This window comes from Leuciscus leuciscus (assembly GCF_965113295.1).
Source record: "Leuciscus leuciscus genome assembly, chromosome: 20".
In the NCBI taxonomy this organism is placed as follows: domain Eukaryota; kingdom Metazoa; phylum Chordata; class Actinopteri; order Cypriniformes; family Leuciscidae; genus Leuciscus; species Leuciscus leuciscus.
The window spans coordinates 18,643,566-18,663,577 of record NC_138744.1 but is presented as its reverse complement, the minus strand read 5'-3'; the positions used below and the strand labels follow the sequence as shown (position 1 = coordinate 18,663,577).

Below are 20,012 nucleotides of genomic sequence, written 5' to 3'. Positions count from 1 at the left end.
ACTAGAGGGCAGTATTGTAAAGCTGCTCTATTTTTATCAAGACACTTTTTTTACTGTCAAATTGAAGAATAATTCAGTTCCTGCGTATGTCATTCGTTCTATTTGTTATTTTACTACACAAACCCAATCTCACGGACTAATAATGTTTCCATTATTCTCAACGGATTTCAGCACTAAATAAACAATCTCATCCTCATTTCGCGTCATTAAGGTGCTTGGCTATGAACTGAAATGGCACAAGGCGCAATATTGCGCAAGGCGTTTGCGAAAGCCGAGATTGAAGGTTCACTGTGAATGGTGTGAGAGGTGACGAGAGGAGGAGTAAGCAAAACGGAGTTAAGGGAGCGCGCGAGACCTCACGAGCGCCACACACTCACGGAAACCCAACCGCAGCTACTTCCGCCCACACTAAAGATGGCGGCTCCCTTCATGGAGAAAATAGCCGAATATTTCGGTTCACCCGAACCGGCGATTCGATTGATTTTGTCTGTCTTATTAGGTAAGTGAACGGCGCACAAGTGAGATCTTTTAGGCTCCGCGGAGAGCTTGTGATGAGTGTCGTTAGGAGTCATTAGAAACGTGGACAGGTATGTTGTTGTAGTTGTAGTTGTATTAGAAGTCTGCCCAAGTCACACCTCAAGTCTAACCTGTTCCCAGCTGCACTAAAGACACGGAACCAACACCAACTCTCTCTATTCATACCGACTCTAGCCAGAATCAACTGTCGACAAGGGTGACCTACATGTCACGGTTAACTCCACACATCTGCTAGGATTACAACTAGTTTAACTCGGTAGACCTCCATCTGACAGCTGTCTTTTCATTTTGCAACTGTATTTTAGTGCTTTGACCTACAGTTAGCTGTACGGATTCAATGCAAATGAAGCTGGGTTTCATGTTACAGGTTGATAAGAATAGGGTTGTGAGAGCAGATAGCTAGGTTATTTGTACTTTGGCCAGGTGCATTGCAGTGGACTGGACTGCTAAACCACTTCAACCAGATGAATGACATGTGGGCTATGTGACTGAGCTGGGGAAACATTTGCATGATTTCCATGGAATGACTGTTACAGTACTATAGTAGTCTTTCTGTAGCGTTTCATGTGTTTGTAATATATATAGTGTTAATGCAGTCCCTCAACAGAGTTTTTACCATATGGATCATCAGAATGAAGCCTACTAAACTTCCAGTTTTAACCTGTGCATGATACATATGTTGATGAAACTGTTTTTAATGTAAAGCTGTATTCAATGAGGATGGTGTGAGGAAAAACGTCAAGACCAAAAGTTGAAACCATTTTAACTTTTTACTATGGATGCACAAAATATTCTAGCTATTTTTACATATGAATGAGACATATAGATCACCTTCTGCTGACACTCACTTAAAACAGAGTTGTAATTGTTGAAGAAAACTGTAAATATTATTTAAAACATTTTGATAATTGAAATTAAGTTAGAACAAAATCTAAATCTTAAATGAATATTAGAATAAATAGACTTGGCCACTAATACTATAGGTTTAAGCTGAAGTTCTATAATTACTAAAACTGAAATAAAAATAAGCTCAATAGAAATAAAAAAAACAACAACTAATGATACACATGATCAAAGCAAAAATGAATCAAAACCTGAACATTTAAAAAATAACAGCTAATTCAAAATGCTAATAAATAATCTAAAAGTTTATAAATAGTACTCACATAAAGCACTAATCATGTTAAATGTAATCTTCAGCACATATCAAAGTGAATATCCATTTTTCATTTTGTAGGCCTACATTAGAATTAAAATTCACCTGCAGTATTAAACCTATAGTGTTTGTTTTTTGTAATTTGCTTTGGAGACGAATTAGTGTAGAATTTTAAGATCGGCCATATTGGTCGGTTATTGGCCATAACATGAAAATATTCATCAGCTTATTTATTTTATAATTATATTATTAATATTAGATATTAATATTTAATATTGGTGCATCCTCAGCACAGATCTTACACATTCCTATCTGTCAAACGCTCCATCAAAACTTTCTCTAGTGTTTCGTGCCCTCAAGAGTACAATTTAGCTTGTCAAGTTTATGTGCAATGACAAGCATTCATGAAGGAAGCGTTTATCTACAGTTGCCACACATTATATGCCTAATCTGTTTCTCTTTCTTTTCCCCTGCAGGTTATCCCTTTGCACTGGTCTACCGGTGTTTTTTCTTTCATCAGTCTGCGACAGTTGTTCATCTCTTCCACACATTCTCCGGCCTGGCACTGGCCACGTTTAATTTTGGTGAGATAGAGAATGAAGCAGGGAAGGAGTGAGGAGCTGAAAGATCTGATAACTAGTGTCTTTACAACTGTAACATGTTTAAGTGAGACCTACTAGCTTTTTTTTAGCAGTTAAACACTAGTGCTCATGTTTACGTGAATGTCAGTCGTGTGATTTGCGGCAAGGCTCGGCAGTTAGCATCTGCCAGCCCATATTTAGACTGGAGCATTTTTCTGCCCATAGTTCAGTTCCTCTAGTTACTCGCAATCTTGAACTTGCTTGTTCACACGATTCGATTGCATCTTATCTAATCACACTAAAGAGTTGATTCTAGGTGTGCTTGCAACATATGTCAGCAGCATTCTCAATATTGAACCACATCAAAATGGGTTCAAACATAGTTTTCTCACTGAATGGGAGTTTTAAAAGGGAAGATTAAGATTTTTTTTTTTATTAAGTTTTAAAAGTATTATTAATGGATTATCACAGTTCGGTTTCCAACATTTCGCTTGCTTATGTGGTTCATTTTTGTCAAAGATAAGGGCTTTCCGCAGATCAGTTTCCATATTACAAAACAGTTGCTCTAAAAATACTGCACTACCGTTTAAAAGTTTGGGGTTGGTACGAATTTTTTTTTATATGCTTCTGAAAGAAGTCTCTTCTGTTCACCAAGGCTGCATTATTTTATCTAAAATACAGTAAAAACAGTAATATTGTGAAATATTATGCAATTTAAAATGATTTGTTTTCTATTTGAATATTTGTTCAAATGTAATGTATAGCTGTGATTGCAAAGCTGAATTTTCAGCATCATTACTCCAGCATATTAGAATGATTTCTGAAGGATCATGTGACACTGAAGACTGATTTGCTGCTCAAGAAACATTTCCTTCTATTATCAGTGCTAAAAGCAGTTATGCTGCTTAATATTTCTGTTGAATACAAATTTAAAAAATAAATCTGTTATAACAAAGTCTTTACTGTCACTTTTGATAAATTTAATATGTCCTTGATAAACAAAAGTTTTAATAAAAAAAAAAAAGACTCATCCCAGATTTTGAAATGGTAGTGTATATTTCTCATCAGGGTTTGACATTAACACTTGTACTAGTCAGTACTAAATTTAGTTAGTTTTCGCTGCTTATTGCCATTAAACAGTCAAATACACACACAAAAAAAGTCCAAATACCGGTCTTGGCGAGTATTCACATAAACATAGTCACTTGTGTTTTAAGTGAACGTAAACACACATGTGTAACAGTAAAATGGCTCTGTCTCAAATTATGAAAAAATATTTTAAAAAAATCCATATGGCAGTTTTTCCCCATGCAATCAATGTAAAAATTGTGGCAAGTGAAAATGCTGAGTGGCTGGTAACTTTGGAAAACCACTAGTCACAGTGGCTGGTGAGCAAAAAAGTTAATGCCAAGCCCTGTTTCTCATTCTCATAAAGGTAATAAACACAGAGCATTAAGGGTTTTTATTTTTCATGATATGTTAGTTGTCCAGTGAAAGTGCTTAATTATTTACTTTCAGCCCCCGTCAGATTTCCTCTTGAGGCTGTTCTCTTTAAAGTTATTTAGCATTTAGTGTCCTTGAGAATAATGGAGGGAAAATGAAGGGTATCCTGACTAACTGCTCTGCAGTCTGTGGTCAGGATTTCCTGGTGACTGTGGCTTTAAAGAAGATTGTGACAGAGAGACATGAGGTTTTGTCACCATGGCAATAACCCCTGGTGGTGAGAGCGTGGCTAATGAGAATATGAGTGGCAGGTTGAAAAGCAAACTAATGAAAACAGATGAGTGTTGTGTTGGGAAATGGGAAAATTAACTTGTGCTTGTATTCTGTGTATTTGATTTCTTTTGTGCTGCATTTGGATCTAATAGCAGGTCTGTCTCTATTCTACTTTAGTTTGTCATTGAGTCTGAAATCTGTCTTTCTCTAACTTTTTCCTCTGTTTCTGATATTTTTTTAAAGGGATAGTTCACCCAAAAATCAACATTCTTGTTCTCATTATCATTTACTCACCCTCATGTTGTTTCAAACCTACTTGACTTTTCTCCCGTAGATCACAAAAGAAGAATTTTTGAAGAATATCCCAGCCACTTTTTTTCCGTATAATGAATATGAATGAGAACAGGATTTAACAGGCTCCAAAATGTCAAAGAAATGCACCACAAAAGTATGAATTATCAAATAGTCCATTCTATTTGTGCACCATATTTCAGCCCTTCTAAAGTCAGACAATATGTTTGTGTGATAAACATGCCAAAAATGTTGTTGTTTTCCACTGATAATGTTCCCTTCCACCGTTCAATGAAGCTTTACAAAATGGTACATCATACTCTATTGGTTCTCATGAGCAAGTCTTATTTATGTCAAAAATGGCATATTTGATTTGTTAGTGAATAAGTTTAAAATTCTGGTCTGTTCCAAAGCTGATGTATTTCTACAGAAGGCTTAGAATATAGCTCACTTTTATAGGCTTAATATATAGATAATTTTTATGATACTTTTAATGGTGATTTTGTCATTTTGGAGCTTGACATACCCAGTACTCATTTGTTGGCATGATATGGAAAAGAGAGACCGTCAAAAAAATATTACTCATTCAATTACAAAAAAATTCTCCTTTTGTGCTCCACAGAAGAAAGAAAATGACACAAGGGTGAGTAAATGATGACACAATTGGCATTTTGGCTGAAGTATTCTGTTCTATTGAAAAATCTTCATATTGTAGATAAACTGTTGTAGTTATGTGATGGTCTGGTTCTGCTGGAATGCAATAACTCATCTCTCCATGTCCTTCTCTCAGGGTATCAGGTCGGTCACTCCTTCTTATGTATAATCATTCAGTTCTTGATGCTGAGGCTGATGGGAAGGACAGTCACATGTGTTCTGAGTAGCTTTATCTTTCAGATGGTGAGAACCGCCCCCCCCCCCCCCCCCCCCCCACACACACACATTCACTTATCTTTATCTCTTTATCAGTTCTTGTGCTCTTGACGTGATCTTGTGCATGAACTGCTGTAAGCTTAAAACTACCATATTGGATCATGCATTTAATCCTTATTTTAATAGTTGGAAAAGTGCTTAACATTGCGGTGCATTGCATGCTTAACATTGAAGTACCAGACTGATACTTCATGACTTTTCTTACACTTATGAACTTATGACATGCTTCAGCCATCATCCATGACCCATGTTATATTTTATGTCAGGGTCACACAGACCCCAGTTAAAAAAACATGATTAAATTCACATGATGAGATTTTCTGCCTGGTGTACACACTGCGAGAGATACACTCCTGCCAGTTTCATGTTTTAAAGTCTTTCTGGAATGTCTATCAGTCATATTTCTGAAAAATGCTTATCTGTTGCAAAAAATCTTTTATTAATGAGACCAAAGGAACCTAAAAGAATGTGAAGGGAAATTAAGAGCTTATTTTTTAAAAGTTAACACATCTTTAGGATCTCTTTAACCCCGGACAGAAAAACAGTAAAGTCATTGACAATCAGAACCTGAGGCTGTACACTGTCTCTTTTTGTGTGGCAGATATATCTGTTGATGGGTTATTACTACACAGCTACAGACGAGTATGATATCAAATGGACCATGCCTCACTGTGTCCTCACACTCAAACTCATCGGTATGATGCCTGCTTTTAATTACCATCTCTTCCTTATCTATTATTTCCCTGACTTTATATATTTACAACTGCATTCTGTTAAACTATTTCTCACAAGGCAATCACAAGGTAAATTAACAGAGTTACAAAATGCCATAGTACAGTAATGGTTGAAGTGTGTGTGTGTGTGTCTGTATATATTTGTGTATTTTATATATATATATATATATGTATATGTATATGTATATATATATATGTATATATGATGACTGATAAGTGGAAGATGTTAAAAAATAATGTTAAATCCTACAAGTGAATTTAGGAATCACATTATTATATTATATTATATTAATTATATGTTATTTTTTACAGTGTTATTAAATTATCAGTGTTTTTAAAAAGTGTTTTTGAGTATTAGAGAACAGCAAGGTAATGTAAACTTAAAAACAGTGGAAATTAACATGCACAATAAATATCCACTGCTAAAATTAATTAAAATGTTTCATACTGATAGAAAACAGATATGGTATGTGTTGTAAATCCCTACTGTAGATGTACCTAGGTATGTTATTACCATGTCTGCAAAACCATGGTATTTTTTTTACTCTGTACTATTGTAATTACCATTGTTATTACTATTTATTTCATACTTTATCACTATTTTGAAATTTTCCACTATATAAAAGACGTATTGTCTGTAATATTGTTGTTATGAGATCAGCATCACCTTTTTTTTTTTCTCCTCCAGTGCTAGTGCTCATGTCATGTTAGTACTGACGATTATTCATTTTCTCATTGCAGGTTTAGCGCTTGATTACTATGACGGTGGAAAAGAAGTGAGTTTGACTTTATGAGCTGCTATTATCTTCCACCATTTCTGTCTTCCTTTGCTCAGTTTGTTCACCTTTCATCCTCTTATCATTATCTCACTGCTTTTCCTCTTCCTGCATCACTCTTTGTATTTTTATGCATGATTTGAGCACAAGGAACTGATGAGGAACCACAAAGTATCTTCTTCAGTTGTGTAGCAGACGTTCTGCTAAATGGCCACTATGGATCAGTGTAATGATTCCTGGCAAGGTGAAATGTAGTGAAGTTCCCTGAGATGTAATTGTGTAATCTTTTAGTTCTATACTGCAGTGATCTCATCTGTGGCTCATATTAAACGCCTCTGTCTAAATATTAATCGTAGCTGTGGCTTAACACAGTTGGCGTCTTCATGTGATTGTGTGAAAGGTTATATCTATTGATTATCTCCCTCTGTGTCAATAACTGTAGTCATTCAAGAAAGACAATTCCTACTCCTCTTAAAGCAATGTTTTATTGAGGGTGTAAAGATTACCTTATGACCGAAAATAGACTGTTTACACCTGGTATTAGCATCCATCTCTGGTGATTTGATCAGTCAGACAGACAGATCACGCGATGTTTACACCTGGTATCATGCGTCTCCTTTGACCAGCTGTGACATCACTTCACATTACATCAATTATTCTCTCAAATACTGTATATTTGTCATTTAAATCAAGTCACAAATATGATGTTTCACCCTCAGAATGTGGTTTAAGTGAAAAAAGTCACTAAATGTTTTTGACCCTGTATTAAATACTAACCACTTGATATGTATCTTGGTACCAGGTGGAAATGGGTACATGCACTTTTCTTTGTTCACTGGCAAGACTATAGTGCATTCCAAACAAGAGTCTTTACACTACTGTTCAAAAGTTTTGGTCGGAAAGATTTTTTTTTTGGAAAGAAATTAATTATTTTTTATTTAGCAAAGATGCATTAAATTGATCAAAAGTAACAGGAATCTTTTGTAACTTTATAAATGTCTTTACTGTTCTTTTGAGCTTTCTATTCTTCAAAGAATCCTGAAAAAAATGTGTCACCTTTTCCTAAACAAATGAAAGAAGTCTGTTTTCAACATAAGAACTGTTTCTTGAGCACCAAATCAACATATTCAAATGATTCCTGAATGATCATGTGACACTGAAGTCTGGAGTAATAATGCTGAAAATTCTAATTTGTCATCACAGTTATACATTACATTTTAAAATATATTACATTACAAAACCTTTATTTTAAATGGTAATAATACTTAACAATATTACTGTTTATTCTGTGTTTTTGATCAAATAAACACAGTCTTGATTACTATAGGAGACTTCTTTCGTTAAAAAAAAACTTACAGACGCCAAACTTTTAAGTGGAAGTGTATATCTGTTATCTTTATAGATTGCAATATTTTTTGCAATTCATCTTCTGCGGCCAGTTCCTATCTTTGAATTAATTTACTCATTTTCTTTTATGTAGCAATCTCAGATAAACGCAGAACAGAAGAAGTCTGCCCTCAGCTCTACGCCGTCTCTGTTGGAGGTCTTTGGTTTCTCATACTTCTATGGAGGCTTTCTGGTAGGGCCTCAGTTCACACTGCGAAACTACCAGATGCTGGTGTCTCGAGAGATGTCCGATGTCCCTGGACAACCACCCAATAGGTAAGTGCACAAAATTTCACAAGTACAACAATACTAGCTTAGCTAAAGTCTGTCAAACCAATGATTTTACTTTCTATAAACAGGTTTTCATCCAAAGTGATTTGCAGGATTAATATGTCCATTACAAGGACATTGACTTCTTTCACTTGCTCAAGGACAAAATGATAATGAACAAGTCTTAGTAACTCACTCAATCTTTTTGTTTGTCGTAAACCTTTAAGCTATAAGCAACTAGTTTAAATGGTGAGAATTGGACCCTAAACTAAAGTGTTAATGGAAATGTAATTACAAATAAGACATATTACTGGTAAAAATAAGATATCAATCCATTTTGACAAGAAATCAGTTTTTCTCACTGTTAAAAATGAACATTCTGTGTTTTGTTGTTTGTATATGCATTGCAATACATCATACCATGAAGAAGATAAATGATTACCAATGCATGAAAAGTCAATCAGAATGCAGACAGACTGTGACATGCTTTTCCACACATTTTATTATTTTATTATATCCCTGAGACAAATAATATAGAACAGCAAAACCCTTCACAATAACTTTATACTGAGGAAAAGCACGGTCTTTACTCCCATTGTCACATGGTGTCTCTACTCATTTGCATAAAGTTACGGTTTATAAACTTTGTCGAATTGCTGGGCTCACCCATATCATGACTCCAATTGTCACTTTAGCTTGAAATTGAAAATGAATGATATGCATTTTAGGCAGCGCTGCTTTTGACCACAACTTAACTAGTACTGACCCATTAATGCTTATTATAGTCCTCTTTTAATGAACTATTTAATCGAACAAACATTTCTTCCTCTTGCAGTGTGGTTCCAGCAATGAAGCGATTCGGTTTAGGTCTGATCACCCTATCTATCTTTGCGATGGGCGGGCCGCTCTACCCAGCTAACTACTACTTAACAGATGAGTTTGAGGTTAGTGGATTGTGACTGAACATACACAGAGTCACAAAATGAATGTTCAGTATTTAAGTTGTTAGCAGCCTTGTATCTGTATCTCTTGAGCCAAAGTTGCCACTTGTTTTAGTTCTGTGATCTTTTCAATGTGGCGCTGACGCCACAGAAAGCTCACAGTCTGAATGAGAGAACTCTTTAAGTCTGTCAGGTATAGTCTTTGTGTGTATAGTAATTTTGGAAATGAAAAACGGTTACTGTGAGCCAAATTTTTGACTGGGGTTAAAATGCAGAGGAGCAAGTTAAAATGAGTTCACACAAACAGTGAAAAATGATTCATTGTTAGGGGTGTTCATGTATAACCAAGACTCAGTTATGTTAATTAAATCAGTTCAGCTTATCAAATTTCAATTAATACGTTTCAGCACAAACGAATGAAGCAATCATTCAAGCAGTGAGCTAAAGCTGTAACTTGCACTGCATGTTACATGCGTATAGAAAGCATGGCTTGCATATTCTTGCCTTGTAAAAGTAAAAAAAAAATCTTGATGTAATCAGGTGTGGGAGCGCTTTACAAACAACGATTATGTTTACTTTAAACATTGCGTGTTAAAGGGATAGTTCACCCAAAAATGAAAATTGTCATCATTTACTCACCCTCAAGTCATTTCAAACCTGTACGAGTTTCTTTCTTCTGCTGAACACAAAAGAAGATATTTTGAAGAATGTCGGTAATCAAACCGTTGATGGGCCATAGAATGGAATAAAAATATTACGGAAATCATTGAGGCCCATCAACTGTTTGGTTACTGACGTTCCTTAAAATATCTTCTTTTGTGTTCAGCAGAAGAAAGAAATTAAGTTCGGAACAACTTGACAGTGAGTAAATGATGACAGAATTTTCATTTTTGGGTGAACTATCCCTTTTAAGTACAACATGACAACAAGCACCATAATCATATCGTTAAACACGATACTCGCGTTGCGTGCTGTAATTTGCCATATTTTACAAACTATACAATAAAATTTTATTGGACAAAGAGTCATATCTGTATTTTCTATAAATATTATCATTATTGTTAGTAACATAGTGAGTTAAACTAACCTAAACCTAAAACAAAACATTGATTGATTTAACATTGCTCAAATACTTAAATAAACTCCTGTTTATTTAATACAAGGTAAATATCTTGCAAAAAATATTTCAGTAATTTCGTGTTGTTTTAAATAATGTTTTCAAATTTTGAATGATTACATACAATTACTTTATACAGTAATATCACACTATTCTCAAACAGAAAAATGGTCTTTATACAAAATATAGTTGTCTTTGTATTTTAGGAAGGATGCCCCTTGGAATATTTAATTGTTAATTTAATTAGTTGTTAATTTGGTAACACTTTACAGTAAGGTTTCATTAGTTAACAACTTAAGTTAACAGCATTTAATAATCTTATTTAATGTTAATTTCAACACTTAATACATTTTTTAAATCAAAAGTAGTATTTGTTAACATTAGCTAATGCACTGTAAACTAACATGAACAAACAATGAACAACTCTATTTTTATTAACTAACATTAACAAAGATTAATACATACTGTAACTAATGTATTGCTCATTGTTAGTTCATGATAGTTAATACATTAATGTTAACAAATGAAACCTTATTGTAAAGTGTTACCGTTAGTTTGAATGAAAAACAAGTATGAAAAGTCTTGACATCCCTATTCATCATCATTTAAACCTCTTTCTGCAGAAATACAGTAATCATTTGATTGCTGTATGGGACGCAAAATAAAATGAAAACAATTTTTTTTTTTTATGGTTTTATAAGGCTAAATCATGTTTAAAAAGAACGATTTTTCATAATGCATCAGAAGTGATTAATTTCTTCTTATCTGTGATTCAGGCACATCCGTTCTGGTACAAGTGTGTGTACATCCTAGTGTGGGTGAAAGTAAACCTGTATAAGTACATCAGCTGCTGGCTGATCACGGTGAGTAAACAGCACAACCTCAATCCTCCATTAAGAGCACACTTGTGGTAATTGAGAGTCATTACATTTCATGCCGCGCACTCTGTCAATGAATCTTTACTCTCTTCTTGGTGAGGTGTTAGCTGTGAAAAAAGTCAATTACAGTCAAGACGTGGCTTTCTTTTTCTAGCTGAGAATGTGAAACTGAACCTCCTTAGGGTTCGCCAGACTAGAAGTACAAGCCACACCTGATCAGGTTGAGAGGACGCTAAACAGGTTTTCTGGCTTAAAACTTTCTGTAGATTGTGAGTTGTAGGTGTGCTTGCATTGTTTTCATTGTTTTCTAGATGTTTGGAAAGGTTTCATTGACATTCAGTGGGCCAATTTCTATTGTATTTTACTTTGTTTTCATTTTTTTTTTACACTTAGGCCACACTTAAAATGTCTGAATGCCTAAATAAAGTCTCAGTTCTGAACAGCATATCTGTTGTTTTATGATTTATAACCAAACCACATCATATATAATTCCACTTGGTTTGATATTTTGAATCAAATGCAAAGACATTCATACAGTTTTTAGATGTAACTTAATGGGATAGCCCATGATTTACTCACCCTCAAGTCATCCTAGGTGTAAATGACATTCTTCTTTCAGACGAATGCAATCGGAGTTATATTAAAAAATGTCCTGGCTCTTCCAAGCTGAATAATGGCAATGAATGGACGTTTTGGTTTTGAAGTCAATAAAAGTGCATCTATCCATCATAAAAGTGCTCCACACAGCTCTGAGGGTTTAATAAAGGCCTTCTGAAGCAAAGCGATGTGTTTGTGTAAGAAAAATATCCATATTTAAAACTTTATAAATTAAAATAACTAGCCTCCGGCCAAACGAACATACGGATTCGACTTAACTGTAAAGTACAACTTATACGAGTAATGCGACGTACTGCTGATATTTACGCTACGCCATGACGTACTACGCTACTTCCGACGTCACAAGCTGCGCTTTAGCCGCAAGTAGACTGCATATGTTCGTTTGGCCGGAAGCTAGAATTTTACTTTGTAACGTGATAAATATGAATATTTTCTTACACAAACGCTTCGCTTCAGAAGGCCTTTATTAACCCCTCGGAGCCGTGTGGAGCACCTTTTATGATGGATAGATGCACTTTAATGGACTTCAAACCAGAAACAGCCATTATACAGCTTGGAAGAGCCATAATCTAAATAAATATATAAATGTATACATCTCTATATTCTTAGGAAGGTGTGTGTATACTCTCCGGGCTGGGCTATAATGGGAAGAACGAAAAAGGGGAGCCCCAATGGGATGCCTGTGCCAATGTGAGGGTGTGGCTATTTGAGACCACGCCCCTCTTCACAGGCACCATCAGTTCCTTCAACATCAACACAAATGCTTGGGTGGCCAGGTATGTGCTTTTTTATTAAATGTTTTTGACATTTATTGGCTGAACGATTAATCACACTTTACATGTAATCGCACTTAAATCGAGATGGCTGATCGCGATTTTAAAATCGCAAAGGCTGCGATTATTTTTTTTATGCGCAGCTTGTCATTGATGTACGGCTCTGTAAACGCTGCTCCATCTGAAAGCACTGTGAGTTTGAGTCACTTAAAACGTGCATTTGAAAAAACAACACGCGTCAAACATCTTTCCAAAACATGAGAAGCATTTATGAACCTCTTGTCCAACAACAGACAACATTTAATAACATGCATTTACTCCAAACTCACTTCATAACGACAGTTGAGCATCCTTCTGTGAGATGATGTGCCTTCTTACACAGAATAAGGCAGTCGTGTATTTATAAGTCATGTTTAATCAAAGCGTTTCAATCTTCTGTTTATTCAGCTACAGCGATAGGGATTTACTGGAATGATGCGGGGCATATTTATCGTGTTTGCATGAGAGCGCCCTCTGGCGTTCAAATGGGGCAGTATTTACTACCAATCAGCCGCACTCCACTGACAAGCTGCGCATAAAATAATCGCAGCCTTTGCCAAATCGCGGGTTCCCACAGGTCCTTGAAATCCTTGAAAGTTTGTGAATCTGGAAAAAAAAAATTCAAGGCCCTGGAAAGTTTTTGAAAATGAACATAATAGAAATGTTCCTTGAAAGTGCTTGAATTTATTTTGTTCATTTAGTTTTCTGAAAAAAAAAAAAAAAACATATTATTTTCTCCGGTCAGCTAATGTGTTATTTTGCCAATACTTGGTGGCCTATGAATACTAGCTTGCTTGATTTACGTTAGCTACGCGCATTTACGCGTTACGTTAAGTGTTTCCCGCGTGAGGTACTTTGTGTTGTACGTTACCATGGCGTTCACGTGCGCACAAAACAACTACAATGGAACCTCAACGTTTGTTCGACACAACAAATGTGTTCCCACATTAAGTCCTTGAATTTGAGGGTATACGCTGATTTCACGCAGCCGTTATTTTGAAATCGAAAGCGAGGCTCCGGTGGGAAGAAAACCGGAAGTGTCGCCTTTAATCACAGGAGAGTCGTGAATGCGATGGCGTATTGTTGTGTTTAATGATGTTGTGTAAATTCTAAAAATGTACATACATTTCTTTCATACTTTAGACTATATACAGTGAAAATCATTTATAAATATTATTTTTTTTATATATATAATTCAGAATGTAAAAAAAGAAGCAGGAATGAACTATATATATATCCTATATTGAATAGTAACATCCAATAGTGTAAATCGCGGCAGCAGCTTCAGGTTGGTAATCCAAGGCATTGTTGTTTATCTTTACTTCCGGGGTTCTTCCCACCGGAGCCTCACTTTCGATTTCAAAATGGCGGCTGCGTGAAATCAGCGTATTGGCCCTGGAAAGTCCTTGAAAGGTCCTTCAATTTGAAGTTAACCAAGGTGTGGGAACCTTGTTTATTGTGATTAATCGTTCTGCCCTATCAGTGACTTTGAAAATCGTATTGTTTTTCTTTTCAATCTATGCGTAATTTTTTTTTCTCTCCATTTCTCGTCTACAATACAGGCATGTGTTTAAGAGGTTGAAGTTTTTGGGTAACAAGTTGTTGTCTCAAATGTTCACATTGTTATTCCTGGCTGTCTGGCACGGCTTGCACTCGGGGTACCTCATCTGCTTCTCCGTGGAGTTCATCATTGTCAATGTGGAGAAGCAGGTAACCATGGCAACATTACTATACCAGACATGAGGCGTGAAGATGTTTAGAATCTAGATGTCTAAAGTCTTTGAGTCACTTACTTTCATGCCAACAGAAGGCAGATCTGAAAGTTTACAGCTTTGAAGATATAGTGTTTCTGAGTTTAGTATCTCACTGAGTATTTATTTGAAATTATTGTCTTGCTCCGATATAAAAGATGGAGCAAAAAAACTGCATTCTAGAGTCCTGATATATCAGTTATACTTAAGTTAAACTTATCAAATATTAAATCTATTTTGAACGGCTTACACAGGATACATTACACACAGGATACATTACACACACACACAACACTACTACTGTTCAAGAGTGTTTTATGCTCTTCATGCTCTTGTCTTATGCTCACCAAGGCAGCATTTATTGGATAAACAGTATTTGAGTATCAGTAATATTGTGAAATATTAATACGATTTAATATATTTGAATGTTTTAAAACATGATGGTAAAGCTGAATTTTCAGCATCATTACTCCAGTCTTCAGTGTCACATGATCTTTATAAATCATTCTAATATACTGATTTGCTGCTCAAGAAACATTTCTTATTATAATCAATGTTGAAAAAAATTATATGATAAATAATAGCGCTGTCAAATCGATTAATCGCATCTAACATAAAAGTTTTTGTTTACATAATATATGTGTATATATTATATTTTCATATATATATATATATATATATATAATGTCTTTGTGTCTCTATATATGCATATACACACACATGAAGATATTTTTGATGAAATCTGAGAGCTTTCTGTCCCTCCATTGACAACAACTTTCAAGGCCCAGAAAGGTAGTAAAAACATTGTTAAAATAGTCTATGTAACTACAGTGGTTCAACCTTAATATTATGAAGCGACGAGAATACTTTTTGTGCGCAAACTACGAGATAATAGATGCATGATGTGAGGGTCTTTATTTTCATTTAAATAGAATGCTATTTTTTTTTTATTTTTTTTTTTCATAAACCAATGATAATTCTGAAAGAAAACTCATTAACTGCGTCCGAAATCGCATACTGTATGAGTAGGTACAACATTTGAATTTGAACTTAATTTGCAACCATTAAAAAAAGCACATTCTATATAGTATGAATATGGGTAGTATGAATGTAATCTGGACGTACTACATCAGCCATGTTGTCGTTATCATGTGACCTACCAGCGTCAGTTACGTCCCTTTAACTCCATTCATAAATCCTCTCCCGTGGCCTCATGGGATAGTAAAGTGTCCATTGAATGCGCACTTCAGAATCTCGGAGGTAGTTGTAGGTCATCCGGGGACTTTTCGCCTACTGTTTTTTGAATACTATATATTTGGACATACTACTCTCTTGGCGTACTGTTTTTCGCATACTATTTAGTAGGGAAGTATTCGATTTCAGACGCAGCGTTTGAGAGCACAGATCATTGGCTGAGATTCTTCTGTGTCCACGCGTATCTAATTGACAGATATTATCTAATTGACAGATATACCACACACTCTTTATTTCAGTGTTGTTGTAGTTGTTTCAGTGTACGGTTTGCTTTACACATTCTCTGCAAAAGCATACAGTTAAAGTAAACTTCATCATTCAACTGAACTGTGCACATGCGTTTTAGACACGTCTTTTTCCATCTATGCAACAAATGCACATGCTCTAATGAGCGTATTTACTGCTGTGCTATGACCCATTTCAGGGGAAGCCAAAATTACAATTTAAAATCTATCAGAGATATAGAAATGTATCTGCATATTACAAACAAAGATTCATATAATGAGAAGGCTACTTTCTGCAACCTTTATATCCTGTGGTCATGGTGAAATTAGGTACCTCCAATCTTTCATTAAAAAAAAGAAAGAAAGAAAACAACGGTGAGGAGGTCGACGATTCCCCAAATTTCTGAATCGATCAGAAGACTGTTGCAGCTGTTTTGAGTATCTATCTTTGTTGTGCAACTCAATCTTACAGGTTGAAGACAGCTGTGAGTATGTGAGGAGGCATCTCGCCCTTGTAGTCCCACTTTAAAATGTGAGACATCATTAAATGAAAGTCAATGGAACATTTACAATTGATATTTTCCTGTCTGAGCCAAACACATTTTTTTGATGAATGCTGATGGTACAGCTTGATCATTAACCTTCTCAGGAGAAAAACAAAACAAGTTGAAATGTAATATTATTCAGTGAAATATGGCTCTAGGCAAGATTGAAACATTGTGCATGTTTACTTGCGGTATGTGTCCACCGGTGCGGAGTGAGTGGAGCGAAGCGCTTTCGCTTAATTTTTTTTTATGGGATCTGAGCGACAGGCTCATATATGGAAACTTACATCGAGGCAAAGCAAGCAATGTTTTTTTACAGCATTTATTAATGCTTAAATACTAAATGTATTTGTTAATGGTCATTTATACAACTTCAAATGATAAATTTATTAGCATTTTGGGCAGAATATTGAGCGTTTCTTTCACGTACGTGGACACATGCCATTAAACAATGGCTAAATGTAATATAACTGCTCTGTGAATATTTTTGCAGGCTCAGGCACTGGTGCGGGACAGTCCTTTACTGACATCCATCGCTCAGAGTCATCTGTATCCACTTGTATATTTAGTACAGCAGTTAATTCACTGGCTATTTATGGGATACCCTCTGGTGCCATTCTGCCTCTTCACTTACGACAAGTGGCTCAAGGTGTGTACTTACTCCTCAGGGATTGGTTCATCATTAATCTGATGTTGGATGTCCATGTTCCTAACCACCTTTATCACAGTGTTTGCTATTGTCATTTACATTTTGAATGCATTTGTTTTCCAGGTTTACTCCTCCATTTATTTCTGTGGTCACATATTTTTCTTCGCTGCCTTTCTCGTCCTGCCATACCTCCGCAAGGTGTTCGTGCCTCGAAAAAAAGGCAGTGAGAAAAAGGAGGATTAATTAAAAGGGTAAATTTAGCATCTGTCTCTTCTAGACTCTCTTGTTTGTGCTACCTGTCTGTTATCACTTTTTTTTTTGTATGTGTGTGAGTGTGACATCTATTCTTTCCTGTGTTTGCTGTTTCCTGTGCTTCAGATCATATTAGTTTACATGGTATTTACATCTATCCCTTGTGAGCCGGTCTGACCGATCACAGAAATAATTTTAATATGCTGATTTGCTACTCAAGAAACTCAAGAAAATTCTAAACAAATGTCAAAAATGTAAACAAAAGCATAAAAAAAATAAAAATCAGCGCACCATTCTTCCAAACCGTGCAAATATTCTTGCATTTTTATCTCACCTCAAGGGTGATATTTCTAGCAGAATTCAGATAAAATTACAATTAAGTTTGTACATATTTTGTTTAGTTAAGATAAAGTCAAGATCAAGATGAATATATGAAAAAAGTGTACATAATGCACATCATTTGTTCTTTCTTGAATTCCACTAGCACAAAAAAAGATTTGCAATTTCCATGTCCTTTCTATTCTGACCCAGATCACTTGAACCCACATCACATCTTAATTACGGCTTCCGAACACGTACGTAGGATCTTCCCAGGAGGACTTATAAGCAGCATAATCATACTTCATTAGATCATGACTGATGATTCAGTTAGGATCAGTGTGACCATAAGCCATTTAATTCCAGTGGGAAAAATTGTATCATCCTTCTGTCTCAAAGCTTTTCACTGGCGCTGCGGCAATGTTTCATTCATCCAGGTCTTCATAAAATGTCTGTTTATTTGTTGCATCACCTTTTTTTTTCTCTCTCATCCAAGCGTTTTGTTTCTGATCATGATGAGTTTTGTACTGATAACTGACAAAACCTTTAGCAATCTTTGCCTAAAAGTGCTTTAGAATTAGTGACTGTGAAAGAGTAAAATGATCATCCTTTTTCTTCCTCTTTGTCTTACACAGGTTTGTTTGCGGCCATCTAAGTTTGACTGGAGTGAACTGTGACTTTTAAAGAGCACCTGAAGAGGACAAATTTTAAGGCCTTTAGTAATATATTACTATTTACATACAGCACTGATGTATGTGTACAAATGTTAGTGCGTTGGAAAGTTTTCTCATTCTTTCTGACTCTAATGAAAAGGGTTAAAAGGTGCAGAAACGCAAGCATTTCTGAGGTTCAATATTCGTTAAATAAGATTTACTGATGTTTGGTGGCTGAAATTAATTATACTGTATCTGCTCATACCATTGCACTCATTACTCACAGGAAACAGGAAATGAGACCATTACTAATCAGAGAACTGGCTTTTGCTGATGCTGAGGTCATGTGTGCACTTTTAGAGGGAATGTAGAGCATGTATTTGAAAGATGGAAACAAATGAGACCTTTTTTATTTTTCTTTGCTAGCAACTTCCAACTTGTGTACCTTTAGATAGAAAATAAGACACTGAAATGTGAAACACACATAAGAGTGAACAGTGACTGAACATTCACCATCGCCTGGCATTATAAATGAATGTTTTCCATTTTTATAACCTTTTTTTTTTTTTTTTTTTTGATCAGACAACTTCTGATGGGGGACCTTCTCTTTTTTTTTAGGAAGGAGTTTTATGGTAACTGCTTTTTTTTGTTGACACGCTTTCATAAAAAGGCTCATCATTCTGTCATCTCATCCTCTCACTCCATTTAGCACTGTCTGTCCATCCATCTGACCTTTTCTTATTCATTCCATTTTATCCAGTAAATCTTTTTGTCCTGTGTATGAGCACAAGCAAAACAGAAACACATCAACACTAAACACCGGAATCATATATATGAGGGTAAATTTGTGTCAATATTATTTAGAGCAGAGTATTATACATTTAAATTATAAGTATTTTAGTGAGCAATGAACTAAACTGCACATAAAAAAAAACAAAAAAGCTGTTATTCAGATTAATGAAGTGTGTGTGTGTGTGTGTGTGTGTGTGTGTGTGTGTGTGTGTGTGTGTGTGTGTGTGCGCGCGCAGTTCTTAAAAATGTCATTTTGTTTCATTGCACAGTGAAGTTATTTTTATACTTATAACTTTCATTCTCAACACTTCAGGATCATCATACATCAGGATCTTTTTTCTATGTGATCTGCTCTCAGTAATTGCTACACATATTTGCCTTCATATCTGTTCTGTATATGACATGACATATTGAAGATCCTTGGCACAAATGTGCATCACTCTTCAGTGAGGACCGATTTTTAAAACCTGCACCCAGATTTAATCCGAGGGAACAGAGGCTCACTGTAGCAACGGAATTGTTTTATAATATTTATATATGTGGTTGCAAATTTTAATGATGTAAAAATTGTTTTTGGGAAACAACTACTACTGCCTTACTGCTACCAAATGTACAAAAAAAAAAAAAAAACAGAGAGAGGAAAAAACAATTACTTTTAAATGAAAACGTTTTTTGTAATATCCATTAAAAAATGCTGGATTTTAACAAAATCTGCTCCAGTGTGTTGTGGTGTTTTTGAACTGTGGTGTCAGGGTTTTAGATCTGTCTGCTGTGGGAGCCGATATGACGTCATCTTGCAGTCTGGGCCCTATAGAGCTGAATCACAGATAG

At 35.4% G+C, this 20,012-nt stretch overlaps 1 protein-coding gene across 2 annotated transcripts; it reads left to right on the top strand.

The window, feature by feature from the left end:
• Nucleotides 1-341: 341 nt before the first annotated feature.
• Nucleotides 342-19,891, top strand: lpcat3 (lysophosphatidylcholine acyltransferase 3). Of its 2 annotated transcripts, XM_082149096.1 has the most exons (13): nt 342-499; nt 2,170-2,277; nt 5,072-5,178; nt 5,813-5,906; nt 6,687-6,721; nt 8,202-8,383; nt 9,213-9,321; nt 11,212-11,298; nt 12,541-12,707; nt 14,306-14,453; nt 17,011-17,166; nt 17,290-17,417; nt 18,372-19,891. In XM_082149096.1, exons 1-12 carry the CDS (start codon nt 415-417, stop codon nt 17,407-17,409), a joined length of 1,398 nt encoding a protein of 465 aa, XP_082005222.1. In that variant the 5' UTR covers nt 342-414; the 3' UTR covers nt 17,410-17,417; nt 18,372-19,891. The 2 variants fall into 2 exon arrangements, with proteins under 2 accessions (XP_082005222.1, XP_082005223.1); XM_082149097.1 differs by lacking the exons at nt 342-499; nt 2,170-2,277 and adding an exon at nt 2,284-4,924.
• The last annotated feature ends 121 nt before the right edge of the window (nt 19,892-20,012 follow it).